A 19942-nucleotide genomic window follows, 5' to 3' on the forward strand; every position below is an offset into this window, starting at 1 on the left:
GAGTGACTACATCCTCCTGTGTCTATTTACAGTGACATTTGTTTGTCTAAGATGGCTAAAGCAAGCCTTATATAAGTTATTGAGAAAAGCTACCAAAGAATTCCACTACTTGACATCTGTTGTTGCACTTTGTGGTTTTTTTTTTTTTGCTAACTTGTTGTCGCACTTTGTGGGTTTTTTGCTAACCTATTCCATTTAAGATTATTTTTACTCCTTGCATGATTTATTAAAGCAAATCTGTTGTATTGCAGGAGGCAGAAGTAACAAGACTGCAAACAAGAGTGTCTGGATATGAAAGATCAGTAGGAGTACAGCTGTCTTCAGAGATTTTTGTGTCCTCTTCCCAAAAAATGCCTAGTCTTTCAGTTTTGCAGCATTCCACTTACAGATGCAAGCAGAGAAACTCATCTGGTGGTCTCAGTGACATTTACACACAGCATAACTCATCAGAAAACGAAGTGACACTGACTCACAGCATTTTAGATAATGTGAAACAAATTTCTCAGCTAACTTCTGACACAGATTACCATCCAGATGCATATGGAAAAACTGCAGAATTCCAGGTATCGGATACAGAAGATGACTCTTCCATTAACTATGTTGGCTACTCAGTGGACAAGGATGTTTCTTCAGATAAGTGTTGCACTAGTCATAATAGCTGTGATTTGGAAACTCTGAGTGGAATGCTAAAATATATTAATAAAGAAACACGAGTTTCAGAACCTTCAGTTTTTAGTACAACAGCAGAGCGACCTACTATGGCATCAAAATCTCAGATTGCAAAACAGGTGAGTGTTTCATTCTGAAGTAGTTTGTGGCACCTTATTGAAACTATTTTCTATGTGAAAGTGAATCAGAATATTTTATTTAATATTACTGAGCATGAAATGCTATAATTATGCTGGCCTAAAAGTGTTAACACTACTGTTGCTTACTGATAATAGTTTTCATCTAGAACATTATTTGGTATTGAGTAATAGTATTATAATAGTGTTTTTATGCTCATAAGACTTTTTTTTACATAGACTAAGTGATATCTTTCAAGATTTTGGATTTCATTAGTTCTTTATCTTTTTTTCAAGTTGTTATGATCACGTCTTCTCTAAAACTCATTTATTTCTCCCATAATAGTCTCCATTTTATCTTGTATTCCATTGTCACCATCATAAAACCTGTTTTCTGATGTCTCCAAAGTAGTAGTCTTTGCCTTCAAATAGTCCTTTTTTATTCCAAAGGGCAACCACACTTTTCCTAATTTCCTGTTTCAAATCTTACTTGAGCTTCTCCCAGTCAGCTAGCAAACACTGTTATCCCACACAGAGTTGAGTAAACATATATCAAAAATACATTACTCTATTTTATATAATTTTTTGTATAAATTAACTATGGAAATGACCATATATTTTTCTGTGAAGTCCCTTGGGTACAAAATCAGTCCTGCAGTGATGCACGGTTTGATAATAGTACGGAATGCTCACTTACTCTTTTTTCCAAATAAGTCCCCCCCCCCCCGCAAAAACATAGATTTTGTTGTTTTTCACTGTTCAGGTTTTTGGCAAGTCAATGATATGGTCTCAACCATATGATGTTTGACTTTCTGAACACTAAGTAATCCATATTTACACACCAAATGGTGGTTTCATTAACATTTGCATAAATATAGTGAACATTTCAGTGACTAGATAAGATAGAGTTTATTATTCATGAAGTAGCTAACATATAAATAATACCTACACATTTTCCTAACCTTGTACTTTTTTAACATATTTATTAAAAATTATCACTTAAGATACATATTAGTAGAAAAGAAAACAAACCATATTAACTTTTTTCTATTTAGACGCATTATACTTAACATATTTTCTTTCTTTATAACAACTTTCAGTCAAATTTAACATAAATCACTCAATCCCTGCCTTCACTCAATACACGCCAATGTTTTTCATTATAAAAATTATCCAAATCTTGGCTGCAACTCAGAAAGCGCTCATCTGCTTAAATCAGTAAAGGACTGAACTACGTCAAACCATTTCTTGTCTGCTCCTTTACAGTCTACAACTGGGTTAGATCTGTTATTGTGGTAATTAACTCTTGCCTCCTTAGAGCCTGAAGAAAAGGAACCATTAACTTGACACAGCTGAGTCTCCTCAGTCCGATTAAAATCTCGATTACCAAGCATTTTTACAGATCCGGATCTGATCCTGAACCTAAGATGGCATTGACTCCTTCATACCCACACAGGTAACAGGAGGTCTTCTTTTTATAAGACCCCCCCCCCCCCCCCAGTTTGGTTCTGGTCAGGGAGGCTGTCAGTACATCTTAGTTCACTTGTGTGGTATTTGTGTGCCAGAATGTACGTATGTTAAGGACAACTGTATCCTAAATATAGTATTTCCCTCCTATCAGTATACTTTCATTCCTAAAAGAATGATCTCCATGTGTCTGCATATTAAAAAAGCATGACATTTATATCCTAGATAGCACCCTCGGTACACACCATGTTGGAGCTGAATGAAATCTCTAGATACTTTGTTGGAGCTGAATGAAATCTCTAGATACTTTCTTTAGGAATTTGCTTCCTTACCCACGGTGGTGGTTCTTGCGGTAGCATTGTCGCCTCACAGTAAGACGCCGTCCGGTTTGACTCTCAGCTAGAGCATCTTCTGTGTGGAGACATGCGTGAATGAGCGTACCTTCGTTGAAGGTTGTGCGTCAGGCCTGGCAAGCCGGTATGTAAAAATCAACTGCCAATCATTAGCGGACCGGAGTTCTGCTGTGGCGACCCCTAACTGGGAAAAGCCGAAAGACACAAACAAACTCTTTCTTACATAAATTCACTTATCACCTTTTATGTTTCTTGCTGGGGAAAACACATATAGCAAGGTACCTGTAGCTCTTTCTGTTTCACACCTACTGAGGTTGTAAAGCTGTTTTCTGTCATTTAGAGCTGTATTCTCAGTCTTCCGGGGCCATAAGTATATCAAACCTTTTGTAGTGTAAAGGTGAAAACCACACTGAGAACATTTTCATTAATTGGCTTAACCAAATATGATTGTCTAAGAAATGTGATACTCAGGCTTAGGGAGAAAGATAAGAACCAGAACTTACAAAATTTCCCTTATTAAAAAAGGCTATGCTGTCTCATCTTTTGTTTACATTTCTGCAAAAAAATGTTCAGGTTATATAACAAATACACAAACATTACTACAATTAGTGAGGATTTTCAAACATAACAGTATTTTCCACTGTTTCTGTTTAAAGCAAAAAGCACTGCGATCTGTCAAGAAAGACTAGAGCAAGATTATCATCAGCTGTGCCCTGACAGGGAATTATAGGGAAAATTAGCTTTCCAGTAAAACAAGATTACATTATGATGTCTGCCTCAATGAGGGCATTCAGGTTTAGGAAAAAATGAAATTAGTAATAGTTATTCTGTCAAAAACACAACTGTCTTATTAGTAATAGTTATTGTGTTGCTGACAGGTTTGCATTGTGTAGAACCACATGACAAGATGAAAAATATGTATTTTTCAGTTTCTTTGCATAGTGTTTTTTAACATGTATGCATAATCAAACCCAAACCAGTTCTAAACAGACCAAACATGCACCATATTTGTATACAGTATAAGCAGTCGAGGCCTAAAAATAGGCCTATACCAGCCAAGCAGTCAGAAAATGTGTGCACAGTTAGTTATAAATATCTATACGTTCTAGGACTTTTTCAAGTCCCCCAGAACTTCTTAGACACCTTGTCAGAGTATAAGTGTCTTTAAAATTTCCATACTCACCTTCCATATTACTTTGTGTTTTGGAATCATACTCCATGCTGTCATTCTTCAGGACAGCGCAGTATCAAAATGATAATCCTCCAGGGGCCACTGCATCACAAGTCAGTAATAAGAAAGACATTTTAAACTTATTGATTCTGCATTATCCTGCAGTAATAATATCACTTAAAGTTACAAAATATAGACCTGTGTAGGTTCACATAAGTGTTGTCAATAAAACATGATAAAAACTCTCATAATCTACCTGCTTGACTCTCAGCAGCCTGAGCTGCTTTAGAAATTGGACGTTCTTGACTCACTGAATTCTGGGAAGCCTTTGGAGTGTGCAGAATATCTCCCTTTATTCCTTCCTCTGAAGTAGGCACTGTCTTCTTTTTTTTTCCCCAAACATCTTTATTAAATTTTCACATATTACAAAGACAAGCTTACATTTATATAAGTGAAAAACATACAAAATGTCACTTTAGTTGCAAACAATTTACATCACAGACACCACTGTAGTTGCAAACATTATACATCACTTATAAACCATCCAGTCATTGTCAGTTAAGCATTATATGGCTTATTCAAATCCTGCCTCTTAAACCTCGTTCCTGCTCTGCATATGTTGTTCCCAGAATTGCCATTTTTTTACAGTGTAGTTTGCTCCTTCACTTTTCCAAATATCCTAGTTCCAGTTGTTTTATCTCTGTTAGTGTTAAATAAAAACAAATGATAACAACACAGGAGGCTCAGATGCAAAAGTTTACTAGTGTACACCAGGAGGCAAAAAACCATACAAGTATAGAGTTTTGTCTGACATGATGCAGCAAATACACAATTTTATATAGTCATACATTCAAGCTATGCCCACTTTACTGACGTGGTTAGTCACAGGGCACCTACATCACTATGGTCTACAATATTCTATTCATAAGAAAAAGCTGATGTTACACATTTTAAAAGTTTTCCCATGGGAATAATACAGCCTTGCAAAGCACCTGGTTAGTTAGAATGTCTTTCTGTAAAATGTTACTCTTTCAAGGTCTCAGGCCTGCTCGAATACAATAGTTGGTTCAGTCTTGTAATATACTTCTTTGTTCTTCTTGCAACATTACTTTAGCAGCTGTGTTTTATCTCTGATAATATTCACAAGGCTAATTATCTCAGAGGAAGGAAGAAGGATTTTCAATGCTTTATACATTTAATTTTCCTGACCCAGCAGATAATCATTAGTGAAAAACATAAGCTTGCTGAGCTGGCTACTGCCAGGGTCAGAGTTCAAATACACTGCAGCTCCAAAGCTTCAAGCAATTACATGTAAAATCATTCTTATTGCCATATTGTAAATAGAATAAAATGCATTATATACTATTTGCTTTTCAACTAGCACTTTATACATGTTCAAATACATATTTTTCTAACAGTTAGTATATTCACTAATTCTAGTAAAGTTGGTCTAGACTTTGATTTCCATTTTTTAGTAATCACTTTTTTGGCAGCCACCATAATTAGACTCAGCAAGGTTTTACTATGTCTAGGCAATTCAGATTCTGTAGCATAGCTCAAAAAAATCATCTCCCCAGTCAGTCTAATCTGCTCACCTAGCATCTCTGGCAGAACAGTCTGCAGAGAATCCTAAAAGTCTGTCAGCTCATTACACTCCCAAAAAATATGCTCCCAGCTAACTCTTTCTTGCCCATCACACCTCCAGCATTTGCTGTCCACCTGAGGAAAAATTCTTTGAAGTCTACTTGGGGTATAAAAATTCCAGGCAAAGATCCTAAATCTTCTAGACTTTGTTGCATATTTGGGAGATATACATATACCCCCCCCCCCATTGTCTCTTTGTGAATTCATTATCCAGTCTGTCTTCCCAATCCTTTCTAAGCTCCTCTGATTGATTCTTATAATTATCATGCAATATTTTATATGCTTTATACTAATTATTCCTTTTTAACAGCAGCTTCTGTTCTAGATTCTATTAAAAACTCTACCAGTGCTGGTATTTCATTTTGGAGCCCCCTATTTCTTTCTCTTTGCCTATACACTGATACCAGTCATTGATAGGGAAGGTAATCTGTAACCTACAGTCCAAATAAATTCTTGGCCTCTTCCCATTCTATTACCTTTCCCTTTCTAGTTATTTGCTCCCAATACCATGGTTCCTTTGCCAGTTTTCTCCAATAAATTCCAGCCACCTCTTGCCTATTATCTGTTTCCCTGACCATAGTCAACCCTGTCGGCAAAATCTCTTTTCCCCATTCTTGTGCTGGTTTGATTCTTAGAATACTCCCTGCTATTTTATGAATATAATACTCTGTATAATTTTGGTTGTTCTCCTTAAGAGTCTGCATCCAAAATCCAAATCTCTCCTTATTTCTTGAGCTTCCTCCCTGTGTCAGCATCATTCCTTTCCACTTTGAATTATAGTTTTCTGCTTGTAGTATGTATAAGGGTCTTAACTGTGTTGCTCTAAAATATCCCATCAAATTAGGTAACCTTAGTCCACCTTGTTCTGTTGGGAGAATCAGCTTATCCCACTTGACCCTTGCTGTCTTCCTTTCCCAGTTAAAATCCTTCAACTCTTTTTTTTTTTAATTGCTATACACAAGTTCTCTTCCACTTGATAAAAGTATGCATGACCTGTGTATAAGACTAAAGGGAGTAAAAACATTGTAATGGTTTCTATCTTAGTATTCATATCCATATAACAAAACTTCCAGTTTCTCAGTACTTGTAGTATCTTCTAAGTCTCTACCCACATATCCTTAGCTGCTACCACAGAGTAATTTCTAATCTTTACTCCAAATACTTCATTTTATCACGTCCCCATAAATATGGATATTGTTGGACTAATTTGTGTGTGGGTACATAATTTACCACTATTGCCTTTGTTTTAGCTTCATTAATTTTATATCCCGAGAAGATATGAAACTGTCTTAAAATGTTCCACAGCACTGTAATGTCCCTTTCTGTTTTTTTTTATGTATAAAATAATATCATCTGCAAATAGAGCCAGCTTTTCCTGACTACCATAACAATTATATCCTTGAATATCTGAGTTCCTTATTTTCTCTGCCAATGGTTCTAAATATAATGCAAACAACAAAGGGGAAAGTGGACAACCCTGCCTGGTTCCTCTACTCAAGCAGAAATTATCGGAGATGGCTCCACCCACTTTAATTTGCGCCTCTGATCCTTCATATATTCTTCTAAGCAACCTTATAGTTGTATCAGGGAAAGGCAAATGCTTCCATTGCCCTTCTCATGAAATCCCAGTCTACTCTGTCAAATGCATTTTCTGTATTAAGACCCACCAATAAAATTGGTACTTTCTTACATTCTGCTTCTCTCTGGATCAGCAATGCTCTGTTAATATTATCAAATGTATGCCTTCCCTGCACAAAACCACACTGATCCATATCTATCAGTTTTGGTATCACTTTTGCCATTATTTTAGCCATTATAGACATAAACACTTTATAATCATGGTTTAGTATTGAAATGGGCCTGTATGAAGCTGGATCCGATGGATCTTTACCCTCTTTAGGAATTACTGTTACCACCACATTCTTCCAGGATGCTGGTACTTCTCCTCCTCCTAAAATACTGTTAAACAAAACCTTCCAGATCTTTTATCAATTTTTTTCCCTAACTTCCATAGAAATACCATCTATTCCTGTGGAGTTTCCTGTGGTTATACATATCCCATTTTTATCTCTCCCTTCCTATTCTGACTGCTAGTAATTGAGGCTCATCTAACTCTAACTTTGGCATATTTAATTCTTCCACAAACATTTCCATTTGTACATTTTCTTGATTTCCATATTTCTCTGCTGTATACAAATTTTCATAAAATTTCTGAAATATTTCTAATACTTCTACAGGTTCTCTTGTTATCTTCCTTGTTATAGGCTCCCTAAGCTTGGTGACTGCCCTTTCCACTTTTTGTTGCCTGAGTTGTTGTGCTAGAAGTTTTTGTGCTGTAGAATTATTATCAAAAAACAGTTGCTTAACAGCAATCTTTCTAAACTCTTGCATATTATCGAGGTAAATCCCTTATTTTCTGTTCAGTATTCTGTAGTTGCTCCTTTTCTTGTTCTGAGAGAATCTCCCTATTTTGCAACACTTTAACATTTGCCAATCTAGCTAAAAAATTCTTGTTACTGTTTCACCATATCTCATTTCTTTTATTTCCAACCTAGTTTTTAAACTCCACTTTAATTTTATCCCACTCCTTAGCTATGTTTTCAGAAGATAATTCTATATTCTCTAGTAGCGTCTGAATTAATTCTACAACCCATTTCTTAAATTCCTCTCTTTTCAACTGGTAGGTGGGAAAGCGCCAGTGTCTCATTTTCCTTTCATTATCTTGCATTTTTATTTTAGTTATTATTGGCGCATGATGTGAAATAGTTATTGGGTGCATTTCAAGACCTTCAGTTAAATGCACGTTCCTGTGAGATATAAAATCCATCTAGCCTAGCCCAGTTTTTGTATCTCTGTGAGCAATATGTAAATTCACCCTGAACTCCTAGTACTGAATTCACATCTTCCATCCAAAACATTTTGATAAATTTCTTAAAAAATCCACCTTCCCTTGTTATATTTTCCTTTATAGGCCCCCCCAGACACATCTTCACTGTTGCAAACTAAATTCCAGGCTCCACCTATAAGTAATATTCCTTGCTGAAAGATGATTATTTCTCCCAGAATTTTCTTAAGCTCCATTATAGCAGTTTTAGGGAGGATGTAAAATGCATGCCATTTTAATCCTTGTCTCTTGTCAGTAGCCCCTTAGTACTATACATCTTTCATTATCTTTTTTCTTCTACCACTATTGGAGCTCCTCTTGCAATTAATACAAGTACTCCTCTTTTCATTTGCCCCAGATATTCGGCTGAATAACCATCCTGAAAACCTTTCTTTATCAAATTCACATGTTCCGTTCTTTCCAGGTGTGTGTCTTGTAACATAGCTGTTTGCACTCTACATTTTTAATATAGTTCACTACTCTTTTTTTTCTATATTTATCTGTAAGACAATTCAGATTGAAAGACATTACAGAAAGCATAATTTTCTTGTATAGTTAGTATTGCCACCTTTTATAGATAACTGCTCTTTTGCTAAATGTCTAGTTTCAACTTTTATGTTACATGTATATACTGTTCGGCAGATTGGTCTTTTATACAGTTGTTTCATGTCATATCCATTTGCAGCTATGTCACATCTTACATAACTTTTTTTGAAAACCCACAAACAGAGCAAACAACCCCACCCAAAAAACCCTCCTAAAACCTATGAACTTTACAATAACACACAAAACTATGTACATCTTCAACTATTGAAGTTTTTGTTTCCTAATAAGAACTTAAGTTCTAGGTTGATAGCTACACAGACAGGCTAAAGTTAACAAAAAAGAAAGGTTAGTCATGCTAAGAGGCATGGTGCAGCCTGTGCTATTAGTAAGTGTTTGATTTTTTTTATATATCGTTATAACTAACTTTCCCAGTTGAGAAAACATGTGAATGCTTTCAGTAAACACTTTCTCCAAGCCATTTCTCTTTATCAAATTATTTTCTAGTGACATGCAAACCAGACACAAAACTACTAAGGGTATCTAGTTTATCAGAAAAAAAAACCTTAAGATATTTAATATTCTTTTTCATTTACATGCTTTGTAATAAACATGTTACTGGACAACACCTAGGGTTTTTTTCCCAGTCATTTCCCTATGTACGCATGGGAAAAAGCCCACTAATTTTTCTTTTGTCATACTCTCTTAACCAGACCCTTCCCCATCAATTTTTTTTTATTTATCATTGCATTGCCTACATTTCTCAAAACTGAATAAAGAAAAAGACAGAAGAAGGGTGAACAAGAAAAAACAAAAGCACCTGTTTATATTAGTATCCCCATTGCATTTAAAAAAAACTGAGTGCTTCAAGTCTAACTGGTTTTGTATTTTCTTTAAAGCTGTCACACCTGGGAAACCCTCCTGATTGTTTTCAGGGAACATTATGTCATAGTCAATGTCTCTGTTCATTTGTCTTCTTTTCCCTCAGCTAATCCCCTTCTTCAGATTATCTTCAGTTTCTCTTTATCAGATTGTCTCCATGGAGGCATGAAGACCAGCTGCAGAAATGCTACTTAGTATACATATTTGCAAGTGCTAGAAAAAAAATTATAATATTCAATATTCTTTTTTTCATTTACTTGCTCTCCATCTTAAAATAAAGGTCCTTAATTAGACATTTCCCCATGCAAGAATGAAAAAAACGCACATTAATTTGAACTCTGTCATGCCCCCTTAACCAGGCTCCCTTTTTTAACCATTACATTAACTATGTTTCTCAAAACTGGACAAGAAGAAAGAGAAGAGGGGAGAAAAATAAAAACAACACCTGTTTACAATCCCCATTACACCCAAAAATAGCATGAAAAGAAAACCATGCAACACAGATATAGTACTATTAAGAAAAGAAAGTGTTTTCTTTACTTACAGTTAGCATTTTCCCCTCTTCCCCTCCCCAAAGCATCCGAACATTAATAACACTAATGACATACTTGAGTCCCCCACTCAGCAAACAGATTTTGAAGAAGTCCAATATTTCCAGATTTTCTTGTGCTGTCATATTTCACAAATATAATTATTGCATTGTAATCCCACATTGTTACTGGTTTTATTACCGTTCTTCTCCATCACCCAAATCCTGTCTCATTTCCAACATACTTTTGATTCCTCTAGTCAACTCTCATGCTTCCTTCCTTCTTTCCAACATTTTCAATGGAAATACTGGAAAAGTTTTCACAGGTGCAGTCTCTCTGTGGTCTTTATTACCAGAGAAGCAAGAAGCCAAATCTCCTCCTGTTTCACAGCTCAGTCTTTGTTGGACAGACTGTTGTATTTCCTCCTCAGTATTCACTTCATCAAAAAATGATTTTGTCCCTCTAGGGAAGAATACTTTGAAGACAGCTATATACAGCAGTTTGAATCTCACACCTACATCTTGACATTTTCTGAATAGAGGGATGAATTTACTTCTCTTTTACCTGGTGTACAATAAGTAATCATTCTCCACAAACACTCTGCTGTCACCTACTTTTAGTATTTTGTCCGTCTGCCGCAGTTTTGACAAAATCAACTCTTTCTGCTGGTAGGATTGCATCCATTGCATTACTATTAAAGGTGTAGGTTGCTTTCTTATAGCTAGATTTGGAGCATGCACACAATGTGCCCATTCAACTACCAAGTCTTGCTGTGGAATACTAATCCATTTGGTTATTTGTGCTTTCATAAATTTAATGCAGTCTGTTCCTTCCAGCATCTCTGGTATAGCTGAAAATCTCAAGTTTTCCCTAAATGCTCTGTCCTCTAATTCTATTATTTTCTTTAAATATCTCTTCCTGAGCAGTGTCATATTCAGCCAGCCTTTTCTTCATTTCGACCTCTGATTTTTGCAGCTTTGTCATCTCATTTGAAAATCATTTTAAAGCTTCTTTCATTTGTTCCAGAATTTTGTTGTTTGTGTTAATATACTCTCATCAGTGTTTTGTTTATTTTAACCAGGTTTGTATGCAGTTGTGGTATATCATCCTATAGGTTACTGGAAGTCATGTCTGAAGGTTGCATTACTTTTTGCTGAACTGCAGAACTTTCCCTAGTCAGTGTTTTTCCTCACTTTTTGTAGCTGATTTTTTCCAGGTCTTCTGTATTTCATTATTCCTGGCATCCAGGCAGTGTACTTACTAGACAGGTACTGAAATTCACCCATAAACACAAGTCTACTGGCCTTCTCTGCTGAGTTTCTGTTTTCATACTGGAAAAGCTAGAAACAAACTGTTACTCAGTGTGCAGCCATCTTGGAACTCCTGTAGGCACTGCTTCTTGGTCTGTCTTTCAGTTGTGTCTGGTTCTCTCTGGTTCATATTAACATCTTGCCAGTAAAAATTCTTGAGGATCCGCAAATGTTTTCATCCTGCAAGGGAAACCAATACCTTACATACAGCAGAATATTAAATACAAAATCTCACTTGTGTCAAATGCCATTCATACATTGGTGCAGTAAATAGGATTTATTTTTGGTCGATCTGAATTAAGAATCATCAAAGAATACTCTCCTCTCCAGTTTAATATAGTTTACTATTCTACCATAGAAATGAAAGAATTTGCCTTTAAAATGAATCAAAATACACCAAAATATGATACAGTTGTGCAACTCCATCTTCAAGCCGAGGAAAGAAAATTCTGTGTCCCCCCCGTTTTGATTCAACTAATGTGCATATCTGCCCAAAGTGACAAATGCAGAATAAAAGTCACAGAGCCAGACCTTTCTTCTTTTCCTAGTACACCAATCACATTGATTTTCTTCTTCCAAGTCCTGTCCTCTTCTGGTTGCTTTCCCTTCAACAGTTTCATTTCAGACACTAAATACATGATTTGATATTGTCAGTTTTTCATCTTGTCCTCTCATATAGGGTCCGGATCCAGTCCATTGGATCCGACTCTGCCATTACTAAGTTTATGGCAACCAAAAAGCTCTTGGATACCTCCCCTTACCCACAGTGCATCTCTCCCTGTTACCTCAGATCTCATTTGCAGCTTCACAAAGACGTGTCCAATCTGCTAACTCTTGAATTTTCAGGTTATATTATAATATATTCGGTTTTCTTATTTCTTTATTTTTTCCATTAACTAGCCTTTTCATATCTCCCCCTTCTCTGAAAACCCTTTTTTAACAGTAGCCCCCTTTTTTATTAGGTTACTTTCACTTTTTCCCCACTAGTAACCATATTTTTATAGGTTACTCCCCTATACCCCCTTTTACTTGTAAAGGTGTTCCTAACTACTATCGTTAGTAGTTTCTCCCTTTTTCCCTCTCCCTCTCTCTGTGTGCATGCATTCTCCATCCTTATATTTTTTCCACATGGAGAAGTAAGATAAAACAATCAGGATTCAAGAAATGCACAAAGTGTGGTCATAAAATTCCTTTAAGTGACTTGCACTCCCTGTGTGTTGATTGTCTAGGGGCCCTTCATCTACAAGAAGATTGTGCAATCTGCCATTCCTTCAACCACAGAGCTTTGGTTGAGAGGCAGAATAAGTTCATTTTGAGGGAAATGCTGCCTCCTGCTTTTGAGGAGGCTATTTCTGGTTTTCACCTCAAATTGGTCAAAACCTCTAAATCAAAATTGGCTGCTTCTTCCCTTTCTTCCAAGAGTAGTGACGGAGGAAAGAAGAGGCCTTCCCCGCCTCCGACAGACCCTTCGGAGCAAACAACTAAAACTCCAAAACCTTCTGAATCTCTGACTCGACAGGATATTTCAGCTCCAAGCATTTCTAAACTGGATACAGCTTCTTCGGTTCTGAGTCTATTGGGTAAGGATAGATCTGGTTTGATGTTGGATCCAGCAACAAGTCCATTTAAACCAGTCGTGTTACTTCCAAGGACAAGGAACTTCCCAACCATCAATCCTGTTCTTTCGTGGTTACCGTCCACATTTTTAAGTAGACCTAAATCCCCGTCAGCACACACTTCCTGTTCAACCAGGAGCCTTACTGAAGAAGACACGGAATGAATGGTACAGAAGATCTTGTGGGCACAGGGCATCACTATGTCTCCCTTGGCCTCGACCGATATGGTTCTAGGTCTCTCCAAGCCATGTACTCCCCCACTTACTCCTCCTCTGACCTCAGGGAATGCTTTGGAGTCATTGGATCTGATACATCCTGGTGACTTTCAGCTCAGGTCCAAAGAGCTGGAGAGTTCCTAGAGCTGAAGCGGACCTCATGGACCAAGAGTATGCTGGACTCCAGGGTCTTTGGAGCAGAAGATGCATCCCGGGACTTCTGTACAGGTGAGCTTGGCTCCGGCTTCTACCCCGGGTGAGCTGTCTTCTGGGCTGGAGGGGATCTCGTCCTGCAAGCATGGCTTTTCGGAGCTGGGATCCTCCTTCACAAAGGAGCGGTCAGCCTTTGGGGCTCTGGAGAGGGCTCTAGCTGCCACCATGTCTAGGAAGTCACCTATCCCCTCGGTTCCTCAATCCCATCAATGTTCCCTGTGCACCTCTTCTGTCCAGGTTATTCCACAGGGACCGCGAGACCTCAGACGGCAAGATAACCATTAGGGTACCCCTGCCTCTTCTGATACCTCTGTGGAGGTCCCTTGGAAGAGACTTTGCAAGAGGGAGGCATTTGGACTCCACGGAGGAGTCGGCCACAGAGGCCACTGACGTCGATGAGTGAGAAGGATCCCCCACGGTCACTTCCTGAGGATGTTTCCTTCAGGGATATTCTGGAAATTTTGAAACGGAAAGGCAGCTGGCAGTCCAGTAATCCTTCACCTGAGGAGTCAGTGTACCTGGTGGCCTTTGGTTTCTGACCATCTACCTCCTGGGTGACTCCTCCCACAGATTACCTCATAGATTTGTTCTCTCGGTGGGCATGGAAGACCCCAGATTCCATCAAACCTATACCCTGAAGACTGAACAAAATAATTACCACCCCAACTGACAAGGCCTTCTGGACAAAAGGGATTGTAGTAGATGCCATGGTCATGGTGGCGACCAAGAAGGAAATTTCAGAGGGGAGTTCAAGTATTCATCCCCTAATAAGGATTCCAGAATGATGGATAGATGAGGGAAGGGAGTATGTTCTTTAGTGACATTTGCTTTGCTATTGCTGAATTACCTTTCTCGTTTCACCAGGTTGCAAAGGGATCTGATCAAGGAACTGTCAGATAACTTTGAAGGAGCAGTAGCTGAGGGAGCAAGAGAAAAGGTAGCTTCCCAGTTAAAGATCCTATATTTTATAGCTAACTCTTCCATGAGGCTTATTGTGCATGCAATGGAAGGAACAAGTAGAGTGTCACGTTCCAGTATTTCTATGAGAAGGCATGCCTGGATGCACCTATGCAATTTTGTGGTGCCTTATAAGTCTTTGTTTCATCAACGCATCATTTGATGGCACATCACTTTTTGGCCCCACGGTCAAACATACACTGCCAAGCTGTGAAAAGATGGTAAGACTCTTTCTGCCATGAGAGTACATTTTTAAATTCCTCAGAAACCTTACCGTAAAGGTCAGAGAGGCAGTGGAAAAATGTGGTTCAAAAAGTCTAAGGGGTCTTCCCAGGGCACACGTGAAGAGGTTTCCCCCAGAGGCATAGGGGGGAACAATAATGGAAGATGCCACCCTTGCAGCAGGGAAGGCCCCCAGAACCAAGTGTCCAGGAAGTCTTTCTTTGGGAAACCCTTTCAGCACTCCTAAACCGAGGTCCGATTGTCCACCTCTGGGAGGCATTCGGGGGGGGGGGGGTTTGACTGTCTCTGCACTGGAGAGCCTCACAAAAGATAACTTCCAATATGTGGGTACAGAGGATAGTTTACAGGTGTTAGCAAATTCTCTTCTCTCAACAACCCTCCTAACAGGAAAATCCCAGACATTGCACCCAGTCAAAGGGATCAAGCAGTCATTCAGATTCAAAAACAGCTGGAAAAAAAAAAAAGTCATTCAAGAGGTGACCAGAGAGGATTCGGAACTTACTCAAGGTTCTTTTTGGTACCAAAGAAAACAGGGAACTGGAGACCAATTCTGCATCTCAGCAGATTGACCAGGTCAGTTTGCTGTTGCAAGTTCCAAATGGTCATGGTGCAGTCCATACTTCCTTTCCTGGAGCAGGACGATTGGATGTGCACTATAGATCTTCAGGATGCATACTAACATAAAAATGGACAGACATGCCAGAAGATACCTATGCTTCAGGCTGGGAGCAAGTCATTACCAGTTCAGCGCGCTACCCTTTGGTCTCACTACCACCCCCAGAGTGTTCAAATGCATGGCAGTGGTTGCGGCTCACCTGACTTGGCAAGGATTCCAGGTGTTTCCTTATTTAGTCAACTGGCTGATAATCCATCCCGACCAAGCATCTACTTATCCATGCAAGTAACTCTGTTCTTCAAATCTGTACGGAACTAGAAATAACCATAAATTACCAAAAACCACACTTGGACCCTTCTCAAACACTAGAGTTCTTAGGAGCACTACTGGACACCAATCAGATGATTAATAAACTTCCCCCCTCCAGAGTTTTAACAGTCAGGTGACAAAGTTTAATCAGAAACAAGAAGGTAGCTGCTTGTCATGTTCTACAGGCTTTAGCATCGATGGCTGTGGCAGTAGTGTTAGTTCTGTTAGAGTTCACATCAGTTCACATGCAAATACTTCAGTGCTTCTAGCTGCCCAGTGGTCAGTTATCTACCAACCGATGTCTCACCAAATTTTCTTAACAGACTCATGCAAAAGGACTCTCGTGGTGGATTCATTCAGAGCAGTTGACGCAAGTTCGACCCTTTGTTCCCCCTCAACCACAGGCCATGGTGACCACGGATGCTTCCCAGATAGGGTGGGGGACATTATCTGGGGAAGCCAGTCTAAGGAACCAGGTCTGCAGACAAGGCCAATCTGCACATAAACATTTTGGAGATGAGGGCAGTGCTTCTAGTGTTGTAGGCATTTCAGACTGTTCTTCCTCCAGGAACAGTGGCAATCCAATCAGACAACATGTTAGTGGTCTGGCACATAAACAAGGAGGAACCCAATCAAACCCTCTGTGTTGGTAATCACTGGACAATCACATCCAGCCACTTTTTTATAGCAGTGCACATTCTGGGAAAGTCCAGCAGGATAGCAGACAAGTTGAGCAGATCCATTCTCATGCCTCAGAAGTGGTCCCTCAACCAGGCAGTAGAGGAAGACATTTTCCGCAGATGGGGCCAGCCTTGTTGCGACTTCTTTGCATCTCCCCTAAACAACAAATGCAGCAGCTACTTCACCCTAATCCCCCCACTGAGGGAGTCTCCGAGGGATGCTCTCATACACAGTTGGCCTCCCAGTCTATTGTACGCCTTTTCCCCCATTCCCTTGATTCCCAAATTCCTTCAGAATGCTAACAGGCTGAAAAGAACAGTAATTCTCATTGCCCTGTTTTGGCCTCAACAAATCTGGTTTCCATTCCTGTGGCCTTGTCTACAGAAGGAATCCTGGATTGTGGAACCCATTCCAGACCTTCTGTCACAGCCGACAGGAATGATTCATCCCAAATTTCACAACCTTAAAATGATGGCTTGGTTCCTCTAATTCCATTGATTGCCAGACAACACATGCTCTCCTCACCTGTCCGTCATATTTTGATGTCCTCCCATAAGTCATCCACTCAAAAACTTCATAGGAGTAAATGGAAGAGGTTTGTAATTTGAGCTCAACAGCATAATGTAGATCTTCTTACATCTCTTATTCACTCTTTTCTAGAATTTTTAGCCCACCTTTTCAATAATGGAGCAGCTGCCTCTACAAATAAGGTACAATTGGCAGCCATTTCAGATTTTCACATTGGAAAGGATAACTTAGCTCTCATTTCCCACAAAGTTTGTAAAGCCTTCTTAAAAAGGACCCTGTTGTTAAGGCCTCCTCACAAGGATCCATCCCCCAGTGGCACCTTAATTTGATGCTGTGTCTTATTGGTCAGTCCCCATTTGAATCTGCAGTGACTTGTGATATTAAGTTTCTATTTTGGAAAGCTGTCTTTCTGGTCGCTATTACATCTGCAAGATGAATATCAGAAATTCAGGCACCATCTTCCCAGTCCCCATGTCTGATTTTTCATAAAGGCAGAGTGTCTTTGCGTACCAACCCCTCTTTTCTGCCCAAAGTTGTTTCACTAGCTAATATTAATCAGACCATACATTTGCCTGTTTTCTTTGCTAACTTCAGTAATAAAGGCAAATATGTTCTACATTTGTTGGATGTCCATAGACAAATTTCTATTTGCACAGGAATAAAGCATTTCAGAAAGCAAGTCAATTGCTTATTGCCTTTGCAGGCCCTAGAAGAGGTCTACCAGTATCCAACGTGGCCTTATCAAAATGGCTGTCTGATTGTATTTCTTTTATTTACACCACAAATAAATCCTTCCAAACCTGTTCAAGCTCACTCAACCAGGTCCATGGCCATAACTGCAGTCTTCCAGACTAATGCCTCGATGGACGAGATTTGTGCAGCGGCCACATGGGCAAATCATCATACATTTATCACTCATTATAAGTTAGATTTCGCCTCTAGTGGAAGAGTGTCCTTTGTTTCGATTGTTCTGAGGAATATACTCCCATAAGTCCAACTGTGATAAAGGTAGCTAGGCACTCGGTCCCATATGTGAGGACAAGATGAAAAATTGACAATATCAGATAAAGACGTTACGTACTCTCCATAACGATCCATCTGTATTGCCGATTTTCTCATCTCTCCTCACATTCCCTCCTTCCAACCCCCTTTGTTTGGTTTTTCTGGTTGCACAGGAAGTGAAATTGTGACCATTTATATTATTTCCAATACTCTTTCGTTTATAGAAATAATTCTAGTAAACAATATGTGAGGTAACAGGGAGAGATGTATTGTGGGTAAGGGGAGGTCTCCAAGAGCTTTAGTTGCCACGAGCTTATTAATGGCCAAGTCGGATACAATGGATCAATTCAGACCCCATATGTGAGGAGAGATGCAAAAATCAGCAATACAGACGGCACGTTATGGTGAGTATATAATTTTTCTTTTAAGTCCATGTTTCTTGTTGCAACTTTTCATGACATCATAAAGATTCTTCAATCCCTCATTCAAATTATCATCCTTTCTTTTCCTGAGGCCATATACTTTTTCATTTTGATACCCACTTTCCCAGTCATCAACATAAGTTGCTGTCACGATCAGTGGTATAGACATTTTTTTCAGTTTGTACTCCAAGGTCCAGTGCTGCCTCATCTCCTGTCATGTTACCCCACCCTGACAGTTACCACACTGTGCCCAGACCTTAACATAAGCTATAGAAACCATCTGTGCATGCCTGTAAAAGTTTGATCATCACGAAAGTTAAATAATTACCACACTAATTCCAGCTCTCCACACAAAGTATAACAACCATTTCTGCATGCTTCTGAGTGGAGTAACTTTTATACTAGGTGGGATCTGTGACAAATGACTGTACTAAGTTGACAGATCTCCAGAAATTGTGAGAGGCTAAATGTTGTATTATACATTTTATCCCATATTTTTGAAAGGCACAAAGTCATTAACTGTTTTTGTTATACTTTCAACAAGAAGAGCTATGTGTATGCCCTCAGAAGTAAATCACGGATATGTTTTCACACATAGACACACTCACTGCCCTTGACAAGCCAAGTCTACAGCAAGGTGAATGACAACTCAGGTCAATAACAAAGCCCATTGATTTTTAACATACACACATACTGCCCATACCACTCAACCTCTTAAAGCAAAAAATCTACTCAAAGCCTAAAATAATTGGGGAGGGGGGGACAAAGGCCCAAAAATAGGGACGATTTGAAATATTACTTGTGTAAACATAGAAAGTGGCTAGAGTAACAGGATTTGTGTTAGCATGCATTTTCCGAAGGGCATGAAGTATGAAACTCTAATCTTTGTCATTATTTACTGAACTCAGTCCTCAGTGATTTGCCAGAAAACTAAACATTTTATGAGGAACAGACAAAAAATATGAGGCAAAAATCTGGACAGTCTTCATAAATGAGTATAGTTGAGAGGTATGATACCCTGACAAGCCAGGTCTGTCATTAGATGCAACCCCCCACACACACACACACACACACACACACACACACTGTCACTCACCTATAGATATGTTAGAGGAATGTTGTTTCATTTACGTGATATCTCTGGGGTGTTGGAAAAAAGCAGAGCACATGGATAAGCCCACAAAGAGTCAGAAAGGACTACTCCCTGTGCCAATGATTGTGGCACTAAAGCTATACAGACACAAGCACACTCGCACAGAAAAATAAATACAAATAAATTAGCATCATTCAGCTTCCAAACCAGCCATTTTTTTAACAAGAAAAGTTTTTAATCATATTATCACGTGTGACATAGACAATCTTACATTTATATAAATGAACATAAGTACAATCTCAGTTGCAAGTATTATACCTTACAAACTGTGCCAAAACAACTGTAGCTGCAAACATACATCACTTTGAATATATCCAGTCATTGTCAGTCAACCATCACATAGCTCATTCAGAGTCTGCCGTCTTTCAAACATCATTTGCATATAGTGGCCCCACATTTCCCATTTTTACCTGTGTAA

At 38.8% G+C, this 19942-nt stretch overlaps 1 protein-coding gene across 1 annotated transcript in view; it reads left to right on the plus strand.

The window, feature by feature from the left end:
• The window catches only part of CCDC18 (coiled-coil domain containing 18), a 2776331-nt gene that overhangs the window by 2621123 nt on the left and 135266 nt on the right, over positions 1-19942 (plus strand). The window contains exon 22 of the mRNA XM_044086821.1: positions 252-788. Coding sequence (XP_043942756.1) covers positions 252-788 — 537 coding nt within the window. The remainder of the gene's footprint in view (positions 1-251; positions 789-19942) is intronic.

This window comes from Protopterus annectens, chromosome 10.part0 (assembly GCF_019279795.1).
Source record: "Protopterus annectens isolate FY-2018-M chromosome 10.part0, PAN1.0, whole genome shotgun sequence".
Taxonomy (NCBI): domain Eukaryota; kingdom Metazoa; phylum Chordata; order Ceratodontiformes; family Protopteridae; genus Protopterus; species Protopterus annectens.